At 41.7% G+C, this 16,303-nt stretch overlaps 1 protein-coding gene across 1 annotated transcript in view; it reads right to left on the minus strand.

Moving 5' to 3' along the window:
- Strip2 (striatin interacting protein 2) overlaps window positions 1-16,303 on the minus strand; it is a 42,570-nt gene that overhangs the window by 2,746 nt on the left and 23,521 nt on the right. Inside the window, exons 17-20 of the mRNA XM_020159978.2 lie at window positions 13,764-13,864; window positions 10,075-10,141; window positions 3,154-3,258; window positions 2,306-2,510 (exon numbers count right to left, since the gene is read on the minus strand). Of these exons, the coding sequence (XP_020015567.2) occupies window positions 2,306-2,510; window positions 3,154-3,258; window positions 10,075-10,141; window positions 13,764-13,864 (478 nt within the window). The remainder of the gene's footprint in view (window positions 1-2,305; window positions 2,511-3,153; window positions 3,259-10,074; window positions 10,142-13,763; window positions 13,865-16,303) is intronic.

Consider the following 16,303-nt stretch of genomic DNA (forward strand, 5'->3'; position numbering starts at 1 on the left):
GCATATAACTCAGGACACCAGTCTCCTTCCGCAGAGCATGGTCTATGGGATTCTGACAGTAAAACTGCTCACAATTCTCTTTTCTTACAGAGTAATGTACAAAATAAACATACAGCATGCTGATACTTAGGTTTAAAAGATATGCATAAGCCCCTTACATAAGCTTATTTTTACAGTAACTATCTTTGGAAAGTTAGCCTGGAAACTGGTAACAGGCTAACTTTATTAGTCTTCCTTTATTGTATTTCCTTTTCATTAATTCTTTTTCTTATTCATTATCAACTGTGTCTTCCAAAAGGGTTAAGTTCCTTTTTACAAAGCTTTCCCTAGCGAATGGGAGTTTCCCATTTGAATGGAATCACCACCTCAAAAGGATTGAGAGAGGGCAAGAGGGATCCAAGGTGGATGGGGGTACAGCTCAGAGGTACAGCTTGTACTTAGCATACAGGAGGCCCTGGGTTCAATTCTCAGGACCAAAAAAAAAAAAAAAAAGGCCAATTATGAAGACCTTCTTGATTCCCTGGAATCTCCCCCCAGCAGATGGCAAATCTGTGTATTCGATTATTTTAAGATTATGAGGTGAAGGCACCCCCATGGAGGTAAAAGCAGAAAATACAATCTGCTTTGCTTTATTCACTTAGCTGTTTAGTTCAGGGCTAGAGATACACCATTTTTCAGACACTTTATATCCTGCACTCTGTGGCTTCTCATAATGGCAACAACAGGTGTACAAGTAGGATGAAACATTTTTATGATTTAAACATTTACAGGAATTTAAATGAAATAGCTAACTGACCTTTATGTCTTACAGTAGGAGTTGTGGCCTAGCTTGTTTTACACCCATCATGGTTCCCATCCCTACACTCCACTGCAGCATCTTCTAAAATTCCAGTAGGTTACAAATCCCAGCAAAAACAAGTCATTAATCAACTTACCAAAATCTCATAATTAGAAACAACGGTCAAGTCCCGCTACAATTAATACAATACAATGAAAAAAAAAACCCACCAAAATAAAGTTTTTCCAGTCTTTGGTTAATCTTAGCATAATTATGTTGAGTTAGTTCAACCAGATATCACGCTGCAAATATGAGGCAATGTGAAGTTCCCAACATTGCTTAGGATGTACTATAGCTAAAAAAGGTTTAAACTGAATTCACCAAACTTATGGAGGGAGGGGGAGATGGTAGATTCAAAATGAGTTAATGTATGTAACAACCAGATGCAATTTGTGGTCCTAAGCTGGATTCTGATTTGGAAAAAATAGCTATAAAGAACATTTTGGGACAATTGAGGAATTCTGAATATTGACTTGATTATGAGATAAGATGAAAATGTGCTGACATGAAAAGGTAGAGATATTGTTTTGTTTGTTTTGTTTTTGGTGATACTAGAGTTTGAACTCAGAACCTCACACTTGCTGGACAGGTGCTGGACAGGACTTGAGCCACTCCACCAGCCAATAATGTTAACTGAAAAGAGATTATAAAGAAGCAAAAATGATTTGCTTTCATTTTAACAAAATATGCATAGAATATCTGCAAGAATATACAATATATTGTATCTCATTGTGTATGTGTATTATATTGTATTGGCAACCTCAGGTGGTACAAATATGTAAATTTGATTATATAGAATGTTTGATTACTTATATTTTCTATTGTTTTTTCCCTAACTGCTTTGTAATAATACAAAATCATTTTAATTTAAAGAAAATCTTTTAGAAGCTAGGTGCTGGTGGCCTACGCCTGTAATCCCAGCTACTCAGTAGAGATCAGGAGGATCATGGTTTGAAGCCAGCCCAGGCAAACAGTTCATGAAACTAAGACCCTATCTTGAAAATACCCAACACAAAAAAAGTGGCTCAAGGTGTAAGCCCTGAGTTCAAACCCTAGTACTGCAAAAAAAAAAAAATCTTTTAGAGAAAATATTAAAGGGATGTTTTGGAAAAAGGGTAATTATCTCTCAATTTACTTTTTTTTTTCAACTTATGGGGAGCCATAAGATATCTCAATACACATATATATTGTATAATGTTCAAATCAGAGAAGGCATGTCTCCTCAAGCATCATTTCTTTTGATAAAAACACTTAACATCCTTTCTTCTAGAAAGTAGGTCATTATAGCTTACATAGGACAAGGTACAAGCTAGAATTCAGGGTATTATTTAAAAGTTTTGTGTCACAGAATCTGACTTATGTCACATATTTCTTATCTAAAATTTATGCAAAAGAGTAGAGATAAACGTTTGTTTAGTTTTGTCTAAACCCTGGCAATCCTGGAGGCCACGAGTTCTGAACACTCACCATTCCCGTAAGCCCAGTCATCATTCATGCGGTGACGCACTTTCTGGTAAATGGCTGACATGGTTTTCATGTTGCTTTTTCTCCACTGGCGCCCCAGGTACTTGGTCTGTATCTTCAGCAGCTTCAAGACATAAAGTTGCAGCATGGCCTGCTTGACTTTGAGGGCCCGCTTTAAGATTGGAGCGGATTTAAACACCACCAACATCTGCTCAAGTGAAAAAGAGGGGCAAAGGTGAAGGCAGGACCATCACAAATTTAGATAAGCCTGGCTAGCCTCGAAACCCCTGGGAGCTTTTGAGAAGCTAAGGTCCGGCTCTACCGGCTCCAGGGTAGCTAGGATTATAGGTATGAGCCACTGGCACCCCGCCCATATCTTGCTTTTTATTTAACAATATATCTGGAAGAATTTTCCATACCAGTACAAAAATGCCACATTGTTGGTAATGGTCATATGACATCCTGCTCTAAGGGCGTACTGTCCTTGATTTAACTAGTTGGTCCTGTGTTAATGGGAATTTAGGTGGCTTCCAGTCTTTCATTATTATAAGGATTGCTGCAATGAATAATCTTAAGACTTGCATCATTTGGGATGTGTGATGTAATCCAAATGCGGCTAACTTGCCCATGAAAACTACCCTGGGGTGGTTCCAAATTCAGTTCCCCGAAAAGAAATGTACTGGTGAGTTATGGACTTACTCAGAAAAAGTTCTCAGAATTAGGAGGTACTGACACTTCTGGAGCATTCAGGATGTATCTACAGATCTTTCAAAGCTAGTCTCTAAGTTTTTACTGATGATGTAAGAAATTAGGCCAGATGGACACCTCCATTATCTGAAGCCTCAACGTACCATGGTCCTGGAATGCTTCCATTTGGTCAGTTTATTGAGCAGCCTCAGGAGGTTGATGCAGGAAAAGAGGTTCCTCCAGCAGAACTGGTTGTTGTCTCCAGCTTCCTGCAGTAAGGAACATCCATCACCATCTCAACACCCTCAGGCTTTCATTGCTACAGAAGCCTTCAGCCACCGTTGGCCCGAAATGCTGCCTCCTTACCTGTGTGTGCTCTTTACACACTAAGGTCTCAGAACACAGCATATCCTCACCTTTCTAGCTGGTCTGTGTGTGCAGCTATGTGGTAGAATGCTTGCCTAGCATATGCAAGGCTTTGGGTCTGATTCCCAGAACGGCAAAAAAACCAAAACAAAACAACAAAAACAACACTCAGCTGGCAATACTGGAAGAATCAACTGAGAACAAGTCCTGTTTGGAAAGGTGATACATGAACAAAGATGCTTGATTCAAGCAAGCTTTCTTTGTTTTTTTTTTTGGCGGTACTGGGGTTTGAACTCAGGGCTTCACACTTGCTAGGCAGGTGTGCTACTGCTTGAGTCATGCTTCCAGCTCAAACAAGCTTTCTTGTGTGGCTTACTGCTTTGGATCAGAAGAGATGATAGAATTTTACCCCATATACTTTGCACTCACATAAGCAATATTTTAATTGCTAGGAGTTTGATCTCATTCTGGTAGATTTTAAACTATGATGTATGCGTCTGATAATTCATTATGGTTGAATTTTTTTAAATTAAACTTCACCCTCCTTTCTTGAACCATATTGCAACCAGATGCTTAATTCTCTAGCATGGATGGAAAAATAGCAGATGTTCATTCTAACCAAGTGTTCTTCTAGGATGATCTTGTTTTTATTTTTGTTTGGGGGTCCTTACTATGTAGCTTAAGCTGGCCTGGAACTTGCTATGTAGTCTAGGCTGGCTGTGAACTCACAATTCTGCCTCAGCCTCCTAAGTGCTGGGATTACAGGCCTGCACCATCACACCCAGCCTTGTATGTTTCTTGATAGCTTGTGAGCACCTAACCAGAGACAACAGACACATATCAGCTTAGAAACAGGTATCCACTCAGAAATATGTTTAGGGATAAAAATGAGAGTTCTTATATGATTTAGGACCTACACATACATACACACTTGCTGGTGCTGGAAGCTGTACCAATCAATGGGTGGGCATGATGGCCAAACTAACATCTTGGGAGATTTTTCATGTCTACAGTGGGATAAGAGGATGGAGGAGGAGATATGTAGAAAACTACCATCTCTTCTCCCAGATGAACTTGAAGCAAACAAGATAGGCGTACGTCTAATATAGAATGGACATTTGAAAATTTTGAGTGTATTAGGCCCTCCTAGTACCTTATATCAAGAGTCAAAACCAGAAAACTTTAAAAATCTTATTTAGAAATCACATTCTCCTTCCTATACTGAATATTTACTATTGTGCTTGGGAACTAGCAGACTTCCATGGGGGCTTCTACCTGATGGCATCAGCCAGTCTACTTGCCCAAAACAGATCAGGTTCTATACCCTGTATGTTTGACAAAGACAGACTTTAAATTCTTTTTGTCTTTTTTTTGTGGTAGTCAGTTTTGAACTCAGGGATTTGTGCTTGAGAGCAGGTGCTATGTTGATTGAGCCATACCTCCAGTTCTCAGACTTCAAAATTTTTAAGCAAGGGAAACACAAACCATATGAGATAGGTTAAGTCTCACTGGGAACATCTTTATCCTGATTTCCATTGTAGCAGAGGCATGAAAAGCCTTGCATTTCTCAGTACTACAAAGAATAATATAGGGTGGGGCTCAAGTGGTACAGTACCCGCCTAGCAAGTGCAGGTAAGTACAAGGTCCTGAGTTTAAACTCCAATACTGCCCCAAAATAAATAAATAAATAATATGGAAGTGGAGGCATGGCTTTGTAACAGCAGCACTGGAGTACAAACCAGAACACCTGGATTATGGTCTCAGCCCTGACATATGAAATTAGGCATCATTTTCCTTCTGTTTTTTGCAAGAATTTGAATTAGCTGAGTTTTAAGATCTCTTTGGGGGGGGCGAGGATGTAGCTCAGTGGTAAAGCACTTGCCTGGCATGTACCAGGCCCTGGGTACAATCCCCAGCACTGCCAAAACCAAAAAATCCTTTAGCTATAACCATTCTGTAATCTGTGATTTTTTAACTTTAATTGGAAAGAACTCCCTCATTCTTTTTAATGGTTGCATAACATTTCATTCTAAGGACATACTATCCTTTATTTGGTCCTGTATTAGTGGGCATTTAGGTTATTTCAGTCTTTTATTATTATAAGCAATGCTGCAATGAATAATCTTAGACTTGCATCATTTGGGATGTGTGACTGTAATCCAAACAATATTTCTAACTTTCCTGCCAGAGGGTCCCCGAGACTGAGAACACAGGGACTAGTGAGTAATCAAGTGAAGTTTTAAAAGTGAAATTTTGCCCTAGGGTAAGCTGGTTATGGCTACCTTTTCCTCAGAGCTCACAGGAAAGGACCCCGATTCCCTCCTTTAGGTAGTCTCCGCTGCCAAAGATCTCCCAAGATAACTATAACTGGCCCCACTTCTCCCACACCAGACCCTGCTCGGAGCAGGCACTGAAAGTGCACACACTTGTCAGTGGCTTTCTGAGCACAGCCCATCCTGGCTTGTTCTGACTCTTTCAGCCTCTGCCTTGTTCCAACAGACAATCATTTTCCCAGCAGGTTTTTAGCTCCACAGGTATCTTTTCTGGTTTGCCAGACTTGAAAGTTTTTTTCTTTCTGCTTATTTCCATTTAAGGCAGGTTATCTTTGTCTATTTTGTTTAAATAAGATGTAAACCTCTGTGTGGAGATTTTATTTTGTGAATAGCACCACATTTTCTCATATTTCAATATAGCCAAAGAAAGACCTCCTACCAGCAAAAAAAATTTTTTTGGTGGGACTAGGGTTTGAACTCAGGACTTTGTGCTTCCAAATCAGGTATCCTACTGCTTGAGCCACACCTCCAGTCCATTTTTCTCTGATCATTTTGGAGATGGGGGTGTCTCAAACTATTTGCATGGGATTGGCCTCAAACCGTGATCCTCCAGACCTTAGCCTCCCAAGTAGCCAGGATTACAGGTGTGAGCCATCAGTGCCTGGTCATCTACCAGATAAATTTTAAACAAAGATCTGCCAGGAATGGTGGCTGTGATGGTCAATCTTTTTTTTTTTTCTTTTTTTGGTGCTGGGGATTGAGTCCAGGACCATGTATATGCTAGGAGGCCAGCACTCTTACCACTGAGCTCCATCACCAGCCCTGTGATGGTCATTTTGTCAACATGATTGGATTGAGGAGATTAGTAAAGCAGGAATCCTGGGCGTGTCAGTGATGGGGTTTCCAGAGATTAGATCGTGAGGATTCTGATCTAATAAATGGCTTAATCCTATATGAGGGCATTGGAAGATGGTGAAAGGTAGGCTGTGAGGCTGAGCTGGAAGAACTGGGTCATGTTCTTGGGGCTGTATCTTGCCCTGGCCCCTTTCTACATTTCTTCTCTCTGCTTCCTAGCTGCTATGATGTGAGCTGCTTTTCTGTGCTGCTTCCTCCCCTCCATGGTGGACTGACACCTCTAAAACTGTGAGCCAAAATAAATCCTTCCTTTTGTAGGTTGTTTCTGTTTGGTATTTGGTACCTAATAGTTTGTGAGAACCTAACCAGGGATAACAGATGTGCATCAGATTAGAAACAAGTGTCTACTTAGGAACATTTTTCAGGGACAAAGCAATGATAGAAGTAACTAATGCACAGTGTTATACCTGTAATCCCAGCACTCAGGAGGCTGAAGCAGGAAGATCATGAGTTTGAGGCCAGCCTGGGCTACATAGTGAGTTAAAAAAATATAATCTGAGCACTAGAAGGGATTTAGGTGTTCTACCTCAATTCTGTCATGTACAGAAGCAACTCCCAAGGCCCAGAGGGGAAGGGCCTTGTAGCACAAGGTCACTCATAAGAGCCCAACCATGACAAGTACCCAATCTCCATTGAATTTGAAGATTGCTTACTGTTCACTTTCTAGTCCCATTCTGGAACCCTAGACACAGGTGATTGCTGAGAAATTTTCTTTTATTCCCCTGCTTTTTCTTTTTCCTTTCTTCCTCCCTCCGTGCCTCCCTCCCTCCCTTCCTTCTTTCTTTCCTTCCTCTTCTCTCTCTCTCTCTCTCTCTCTCTCTCGACAGGGTTGCACTATGTTACCAGGCTGACCTCAGCCTGATCCTGCTGTCTCAGCCCCCTGAGTACTAAGATTTCAGGTGTATATCGTGGTGCCTGGCAGGAGAGAATGATTTTTTTTTTTAATTAAGAATGATGGCTGGAGACGTGGCTTAAGCAGTACAGTACCTGCCTAGCAAGCACAAAGCCCTGAGTTCAAACCCCAATATCACACAAAAAGAGCATGCTGAAAAGGGCTGGTGATGTAGCTCAGTGGTACAGTGCCTGCTTAGCATATAGAATAATGCCCTGGATTTGATCCCCAGTGCCACCCACCAAAAAATTTAATAAGATCATTTTGTGAACATTTAAATTTTATTATGTCAAGTGAAACACAAATGTATAAAGACTTTAGTTCGTTAAATAATGTGCTTATTTTTTTCTTTTTTTTGGTGATACTGGGGTTTAAACTAATGTGTTATACACTAATGAGTATATATACTAATGGCAGCAAAATAGAAATGATGGTTATATGTAGATAGTATGGAGTACTTTTATTTTCTTCCCCATACTTTCTGTTTCTTTTTTCCAATAAGCATATTATTGATTTTATAATCGGGAAAAATATGTAAAATGTTATTTAAATGTAACTTAAATACAGTTAAAAAATCAGTATGTTTTCTGTGCTTGCAATTCATTGAGCCTGAAAAGGAGATAAATCTTACTCTTATAAACAGTAGCCCTTTTCTGAGTACAGAAGTCATCAGTTTAGGTAAACAAACTATTACACAGAGGACCTACTTACAATAAACCTGCTACTTCCTAAAGCCCATGATTGGGTTCAGGAAGCACTTACATTCTAAGTTCAAGGGGAAAAAAAAAAGTCTGTGGTTACTAAACAAAACCAGCAGGTGCCACTATTGCTTCACAGAAAGGAGTAAAATACCTAATATGACTTTTTTTAATTAACTAGATACATACATTCGCCCACTTATTTTTGGTGTTATGAGATTTGAACTCAGGGCTTCACACTTGCTAGGCAAGCACTCTACCACTTGAGCCACACCCCCAGCTGTGTTTTGTGTTGGGAATTTTTGAGATAGGGTCTCACAAACTATTTGCCCTGGCTGGCTTCAAACTATGATCCTCCTGATCTCTGCCTCCTGAGTGCTAGGATTACAGGTGTGAGCCGCCAGCACCAACATTTCAATAATTTTACGCTTATATCCCAAAAGATCAACTAGAACCGATGTGGAAGTTCAGTTTCCATCGATTCCTGAATATAAATCAGCAGAGCTGGAATGGGGACTGGAGAATACACTGTGTCAAGAAGAGATTCAGGCCATGAAAGCTGACTTCATCTTCTGAAATGCTCTACAGTACTAATAGAATTCTACTGCTACTGTGCACCACTGTTTTGGTGTGAAATACATGCTCCATTCCAGCTCTGAATCACAGGGACGCTTGTCTCTACCCTGACTTTGGTACTTTCAACTGTAAGGTCTTGACAGTTACTTAACGTCTCCATCTATGAAATAGCAATATCGACCTCAAATGGTCATTTAAAGACTGAATGCCACCACGTAAGTGATCAGGGCTAGGTAATTTATTACCGCTCTGTAGGTCTGAAAAGCTTCCAGCTTCTTTGGCTGCCAAACCACATCTAAGGAAGACAGGGACTCTGTCCCTGCAGCAACTGTGTTAACATTGGTGTTTCAGGACAAAGGGCTTTTTACTCATGCCTGATTTGGGGTCTGTCACCTACGAGGAGTGGACTGTTACAAGTCACTTCGTCTACTGGGTGCTCAGGTTTCTCATCTTTGAAATATAAGGGGATTGGATTAAATGGCTCTTAAATCCTCTCCAGGCAAGACTCCTGAAATCTATAAAACCTGTACCACAGGTTTTGCATAATATACTTGTCTCACTCAACATTTTGTAGGTATTAAACTTGGGGGACAAAGGGTTGTAGCACCCATGGGTACCATCATTTAGACACTTGGCATTTATTTCGGGCTTCAATATACCAGCATAGTACTAAGCTCTGGGGGAATAGAAAAATGAAGATGATACCTGAGTCAGTTGAGAACATCTGAGTAATTACAATGCACCAGGATGATGGAATGGGCTGTAGTGTTTCTAAAGAGCTGTGGTAACGATGCAGGATGCAGTAGACACATCGTCTTCAATATACTTTTGCTCAGTCAGTTTCAGGGAATTCACAGTAACCCAGAGGGACTTTTCTGATTTGCCTGGAGCTGTTTTCAGGATGAGGATATTTTGGTGCCATCCTCCAGTGGCTACATTGACTTTTGCCTCAAAGAGGCGAGGTATTTTCTAAAGCACATACTTCAGGGTTGTGTAAGTGATAGGAAAATGAGAAGCATAACAAAGAAAACAGATAATTTTTTGTGCTCCATGCAAAGAGATTCTCCTGCCATTCAGCGTAGATACTCACATTGAGTTTCAGTCTCATTAGCTCTCTAAATTCCCTGTCCTCTTGTTTGTCACTGCTCTTCCCTCTTCTCTGCAAGATACTAAGCACAGCTTTTCCAGATCTTTCCCAAGTGCGTCAGGAGCTCTGAACCCCTACTGTGCTCTTGCCAATATGCCTTCATTGACCTGAGACTCTCAAACCACAGCATTATGGGGCTGGAGAAGAACGGGAAAAGCAAATGCCAGCAGCCTCTGCCACCGGCAGTTTCAAAGGCTACTGAATCCCCATCTGCTTACCAGACTCTCGGTAGTAAGCTCCGGCAAATCCTGGATGGTACAGCCGGGGTAATCCAGGACTGAGATGCTGCAAGATGCAGAGATAAGGACAGGCTTTAGGTAAATGGCAACAGCAGGAAATGGCTACATCTGGAAAGGGCACGAGTTATTTTCCAAATTGCTTAGTGACCTCAGCTGAAACTGAGGGTGCTGGTGCTGGGCAGCCCCAGCTCCTGTTTCCTTCCCTCAGTCATGAGAGGAACCAAGAAGTTCTGTCAGACTGGCCCCATTTGGTAGATGTAAAAAAGAATTAAAGCAGAAAGGAAGCCTCTTTTCTTCTTAGCTCCCTTTGCTTTTTTAAAGAAAATATAAAAAATAGAAATAATACAAAATATAAAATACAAAATAATAATGTAAACAGTGCATTTGTGTCTCTGCGTGTAAGTGTGTATGTTAATATAACAGTGTTCCCAGAGATCCTGTCCAAATCCATCCCACTAAATAACAACGTGCGGATGTGATAATGAAATGAAGGCCTCTCCCATGTCTCTCACCAGCTCTTTCTGAAAGCTAGGAGCTCTGGGAATGATTGCAGAAACCACTCCTAAAGGAAGCTTGAGACGGGGCAGATTCCTACAGCAGGGTCAATCTAGTAGCTCAGGAATGGTAAGAGTGTCTGTCCCCAAACAGAGGTGGACTGCAAGAAAGCTGCAGGCTCTGCAATGAGCCCAAGGAAGTAGGTATGAATCAGGAAGAGAAATAAGGCGCTGCACAAAAACAGACAGTCACTTAACAAATGACAGCTCTTTCTCTTCCCTCTCCTTCACTGGTACAATGCAGAATTTGGGCTAGCTAATACCTAATGCTTCTTCTGGTTCTGCTACTTGATCTGATATTCAGTGAGGTTTTAAACACCAATCTTTCTGCAGTAGTGAAGTTCAAAATGAGCACAGGATGTTGATAAAGCAGTGGCTATAAAGTTGAGTATGAGGTTCCTTGGACCTGCCACTGTACTTCAAAAGTCAAAACTTCTATATACACAAAAGCAAACAATCTATTTGGCTATAAATGTTTATCTTTGTCCAAGAAACCCAGACCAAGATAACCTAGGAGAACCAGGGTAGGAGAGGAGAGGGATCAGCCAGGAAAGGGTAGTGAAGTGAATCTACCTGTAATGTTGCCGGCCATCTTGATTAACTCTTGTGGATTTTCCCAGGGTTGCCAGTTCTGTATTGCCCCATTAGGATAAATATTTTCAGTTGGTTCATCCACCTACCTATCCACCTCCCACTGACAAAACCCCTTGGCAAAACAGACGCTGGCGACTGGAAAATAATGGTGGTGGGGGATTGAAGAAGGAATTTGTTTCACTCTTAAGTGAATTGAATTCTATCCTAAGGGAGCATAAAATAAAGAAGTATGTAGAATATCTACATTATAAGAGTCACGAAGAAATTGCAATGAATGCTCCAAGTTCTTAGGGGTTATTCAAAAATGAAACTTATAAGTGGTGCACAAGAGGACCATTTTATCCATGTCAACCTGAGCAAAAGGTATAGTTTGTCGCTACCACCCCTCCAACTCCAAAAGGAACTTGGTGGACGCCTATTGCATTATCTGCTCCTCCCCTTCCAGATCTATGAGTGTGGGTGGTGGAGGAGCATTTAGTTCCTCTACCCCACTCCCTCAGTCATAATCAGTTCATCCAGTAGTAGATCTCTAACCATGGGTATCTGGAACAAGGATTGAGAGTCAACTCAATATGAGGTGGCATTGTGACATGTTCAGGTCATGCAGGCATATCTCACCAAGTGGCCTGAGACGTAGACAAATGTGTCAGTGAAATGCAAGTGCAGTATAGAGATCTGGTGTCCTTAGATAAAGGTGGAAGTCTTCTTGGTCTCCCAGACTACAGAGCAAGCCAGAGGCCCAAAGCTGTATCCCTGTCTTAGGGTCTCAAGATAACACCTCTTGTTTTCTTCTAACAAACTCCTCATTCTGCACAAGTCTAGTCTAGTTGGTTTGGGTTACTTATAATCAAGAGTACTGACTGATACACACAGGTGCCTACATGGAGTTGTTGCCTTAACGTACCCCATCCTACGCTTTCCTTTTCTCTGGTAACCCAGCAAGCGGGTCTTAGGGGCCATTTTTTTTTTTTTTTTTTGGTGGTATGGGGTTTGAACTCAGGGCCTCACGCCTGCAAGGCAGGTGCTCTACCACTTGAGCCACTCCATTTAGGTGCCATTTTTAAGGAGAATGCACAGGTCTCCAGAGTTAGGGGAAAATAAATCTCCATATTGCTCCCCCCCCCCGCCCCCGGCAAAGTATTTAATGTACTCTCACATATGCTAACCTTAACTAATGCTTATAAAAGCTCTCTGGGGCTGGGCACTGTGGCCCATGACTATAATCCCAACACTTGGGAGGCAGAGGCAGGAAGATGGTGAATTTGAGGCCAGTCTGGGCTACATAGCTAACCTGGGCTATACCATGTCTCGAAAACCAAAAAAAGAAAACCTGGGGAAATAACCTGGTGGTAGAGTATTTGCCTCGCATGCACAAGGCTCCCAACACCAAAAAGAAAGAAAGAAAGAAAGAAAAATGCTACTTGTGTCTGCTTGAGATTATATAGCTAGCAAATGGCAGATCCAGGTCAGGAATTGTTTTAAACTGCACAGAAGACTGCAGTTCCATGGTGGAGTTTCAGGCAGTAACTACATTTCCTAGCTCCTCCCTCTGGGGTAATTCTGGTAAACTCTACCAACTAACATGCTTACAGTTTTCGTGAAGGTAACAAACCAAGAGTAAGGATCTACTCTGCAATCCCCCAGTCCCAGCTTGGCTGGAAAAGTAGAAAGTGATCTATGTTCAAAGAAAAGCCTGGATTCTTTTTTTTTTTTTTTTTTTTTTTGCAGTACTGGGGCTTGAACTCAGGGCCTTCACCTTGAGCCACTCCACCAGCCCCATTTTTGTGAAAGGTTTGTTGAGATAGGGTCTCACAAACTATTTCCCTGGCTGGTTTCCAATGGCGATCCTCCTGATCTCTGCCTCCTGAGTAGCTAGGATTACAGGTCTGAGCCACAGGCACCCGGCCAAAAGCCTACATTCTTATCCTGCCTCTGATGTTTGCTTAAGGGATCTCATTATGATGTTAATCTTGAGCAAATCAATTAACTTCTCTGCATCTGTCTCCTAATTGGCAAGATGAGAATAAAATTTGTGATACTTCTTAGCACTGTTGAGATTAAATGAAATAATGAATGTGAAAATACCTTATTTTTTAAAACTACAAATTGATCTACCTATTGCTTGCTTTCAATTAAAAGTTCTGTATTGTGCTTTGTAGTTTACAAAGCAGAGTAACTCTCCAATTGCTCCAATTTAGGATTATAAACTACGATCAGAGATGGCCAGACAAGCAGACCGTTTTACAACAACAAAAATCTAGGTCCTTCGGCAATAGGTCCTTTCACCCTTGCAGCTTCATTTCTGTAAATCATGACACTTTCCAGTTTTCAAAACTATTACAATACAAATGCCTCTGTGAAGAGACCAATTCATACACTCCCTTCAGCTAACACTTCAAGGAAATTAAATTTAAGAAAGGAGGGACTAGGGACATAGGAGAACTGAAAGGTGCAGAGATGATGAAATTTTCACAACCACCCCAAATAGCCCCTTGAAATAAATCTGTCCAGAGTCCGTACCTGTTTTTGGCAGTGATGTAGGACAGGATATTTTGATTGAAGAACTTCAGGATCAAGGGGATGCAGTTGGCAAATACCAAATGTTGTGATACATATTCAAACTGAATTAAAAGATGAAAACAGAAGGGGCTGCTTATTTGAAGGAAAATAGAAGGTATGTGTGAAAAAAAGAAATGGGGTCAGACATGGAGGCACATGCCTGTATTCCCAGCTACTTGGGAAGCAGAGTACTTGCTATGTAGCCAAGGCTGGCTTTTCTATTCTTATCCTCTCAAGTGCTGGCATTATAGGCATGTGCCATAATGCCTGGCACCTTGCCCTTCTTTCCAGAACTCTGTACAGTAAGTTTTAGGGTTGAGTTAGATCTTAGGGGAAGCTTTCTGCTTTGGAATCTTTTTCACTTAGGGGTTATTCAATACAAATTCTAACTACTGTTAATTATTAAAGAGTTCAAGTAGACTGAGCAGTTCAGTAAATTCTTTGTACAGCAGTCTGTTATAGACTGTCCCTAGTTCTGTCCATAGGTAGGGGTTATTGTGGTGAACACCTTGAGCCCGATCAAATTAATAGCAATCTGGGTATTTTTCATTAAAGTATTTATCTACCCACAATTAAGTATCTTTTTAGACTTTTTAAAAGTTCCAAATCTGTGAGCCTAAAATTCACCTAAACTTGGTTCAGTAAAAGATGCATAAAGGATTTTGGTTAGAAGTCAACCCCAGCCAAAAGTTAGACTTCATCTTAACACATAAGCTGGGAGTGATGTTTCATGCCTGTAATCACAGTTACTCTTGGAGGCATAGGTAGGGGGACTGTGGTCCAAGGCTGGCCCCAGGAAAAAACACAAGGCCCTTCCCAAAAACAAACTAAAGCAAAAAAGGTTCGGGCATGGCTCAAGTGGGAGAGAGTGCAAATCTAATATTCATTCCTAAGAATATCCACTGTCCATCCTCAGACTTCCTCTCTCTGCAATGGGGACATTCATCTTCAGTCACCTTATCCTACATGAAGGGGGCAAGCTACAGTATATGTTGCAAGCTCCTGACCCAAAGCATAAAGTAAGCAAGCTAGAAAGAAAAACACACTCCAAATAAATGGAAATTGCTGTGAGATTTGGTCTAAGCTCAACAGGAAAGAAGGGCTCTCTGAGGGAGCTGTTTTCCATACCAAACCTCTGGCTCATCAGCTTTCAAGTGTGACTGATACAGCAGGGACAGGTGCGTCTTCCCCCTGGCAACTGCTGGTCTCAGTCAGTCAGGATGGAGACAGCACATAGTACGCAAATGAACCACTGGAATGTGGTTCCAGCCGCCCGCCTAGGCCATTTTACACCAGTTACGTCCAGGTTCTTTGAGTATCAGTGTTTTAATGAATGAAGGAACAAGAGCCCATTCGCCAACAGATAACTGCACTGACAAGTCCAAGATGTCTTTGATGGGATAAATACCAGAACATGAAGGCTCCATTTGGCTCTCTTAGGATTTGTCTTCAGGAAGACCTAGTGGGGTGAGTGGTCATGAGCAGAATCATGTGGTTAGTGACTCTGAATTTTGCTCATTAGTATACTGAGGAGCACCATAAAAAGTCTGTCTCCAGATCAAGAGCTTAGAATGCTGGACAGTTCAGAAACAAGATTGAAAACGCAGAGAATTGTGTTTTAAATCCCTGGCTCTGCCTGATCAGTAAGAAGTAGCCATGGCAGCAAGCTAAGCTTCTCTCTGAAACTGTGGTTAGAAGTGGGGACTCAGCGTGTGCCGTAACTACTTCCCCCTTCTGCTCAGTATTTTTCCCTGGGAGCCAGCCCAGGGTATTTTCAAAAGCCCGGACACAGGAGCCAATTCATACTCACTACTAAATGATGGAAACTTTTTTCAGTTTGAGTTATATCCAGGCTCTGACAGGACTCACCACACTGACACACTGGAGCAGGGTCCATCAGGCTGTCCGCCTGTCTGGTTATTGACTCAGAGTCCCTCCCCAAAAGAAGCATCCATAAACATAGCCATAGTTTTCTGTTCCTCTTTCCACTGGGAACAGTCTCCTACCTACCTCTACTTCTTCCGGTCCTACTGCTGCTCAGCCAACATTGGCAGAAGTGTGAGAACCCGGGACACCCTATCACATGCAAAGATGTCTCTGAATGTACTGAAGTAAGGACTATAGGATTGTATAGGGTCATGGTCACAGACCCTACCTGGGCCTCCTTGCACTCTGAGGACCTGCTCCTCTACCAGCAATCTTGATCTGGATTTCTTAGGAGGGAAATGGGGCAAAGCCTCTGTGCAGGAATGAGAAGGCAGTGGTATCCTCACAGGCAGGAGATATCTACTCACTGCCCCCATCTTGTCGCTGTATCTTTTTTTTTTTGGCAGTACTGGGGTTTGAACTCAGGGCCTCACACTTGCTAGGCAGGTGCTCTACCACTTGAGCACTTGAGCCACTCCACCAGCCCTAGTGGTTGCTATATCTTGGTAATACTCACAGGATCAACTCCAAACTCCTTAGCAAAGCAAACAATGCCTTCATGGGAACACAAACTA

Source organism: Castor canadensis, chromosome 2 (assembly GCF_047511655.1).
Source record: "Castor canadensis chromosome 2, mCasCan1.hap1v2, whole genome shotgun sequence".
NCBI classification, from domain to species: Eukaryota; Metazoa; Chordata; class Mammalia; order Rodentia; family Castoridae; genus Castor; species Castor canadensis.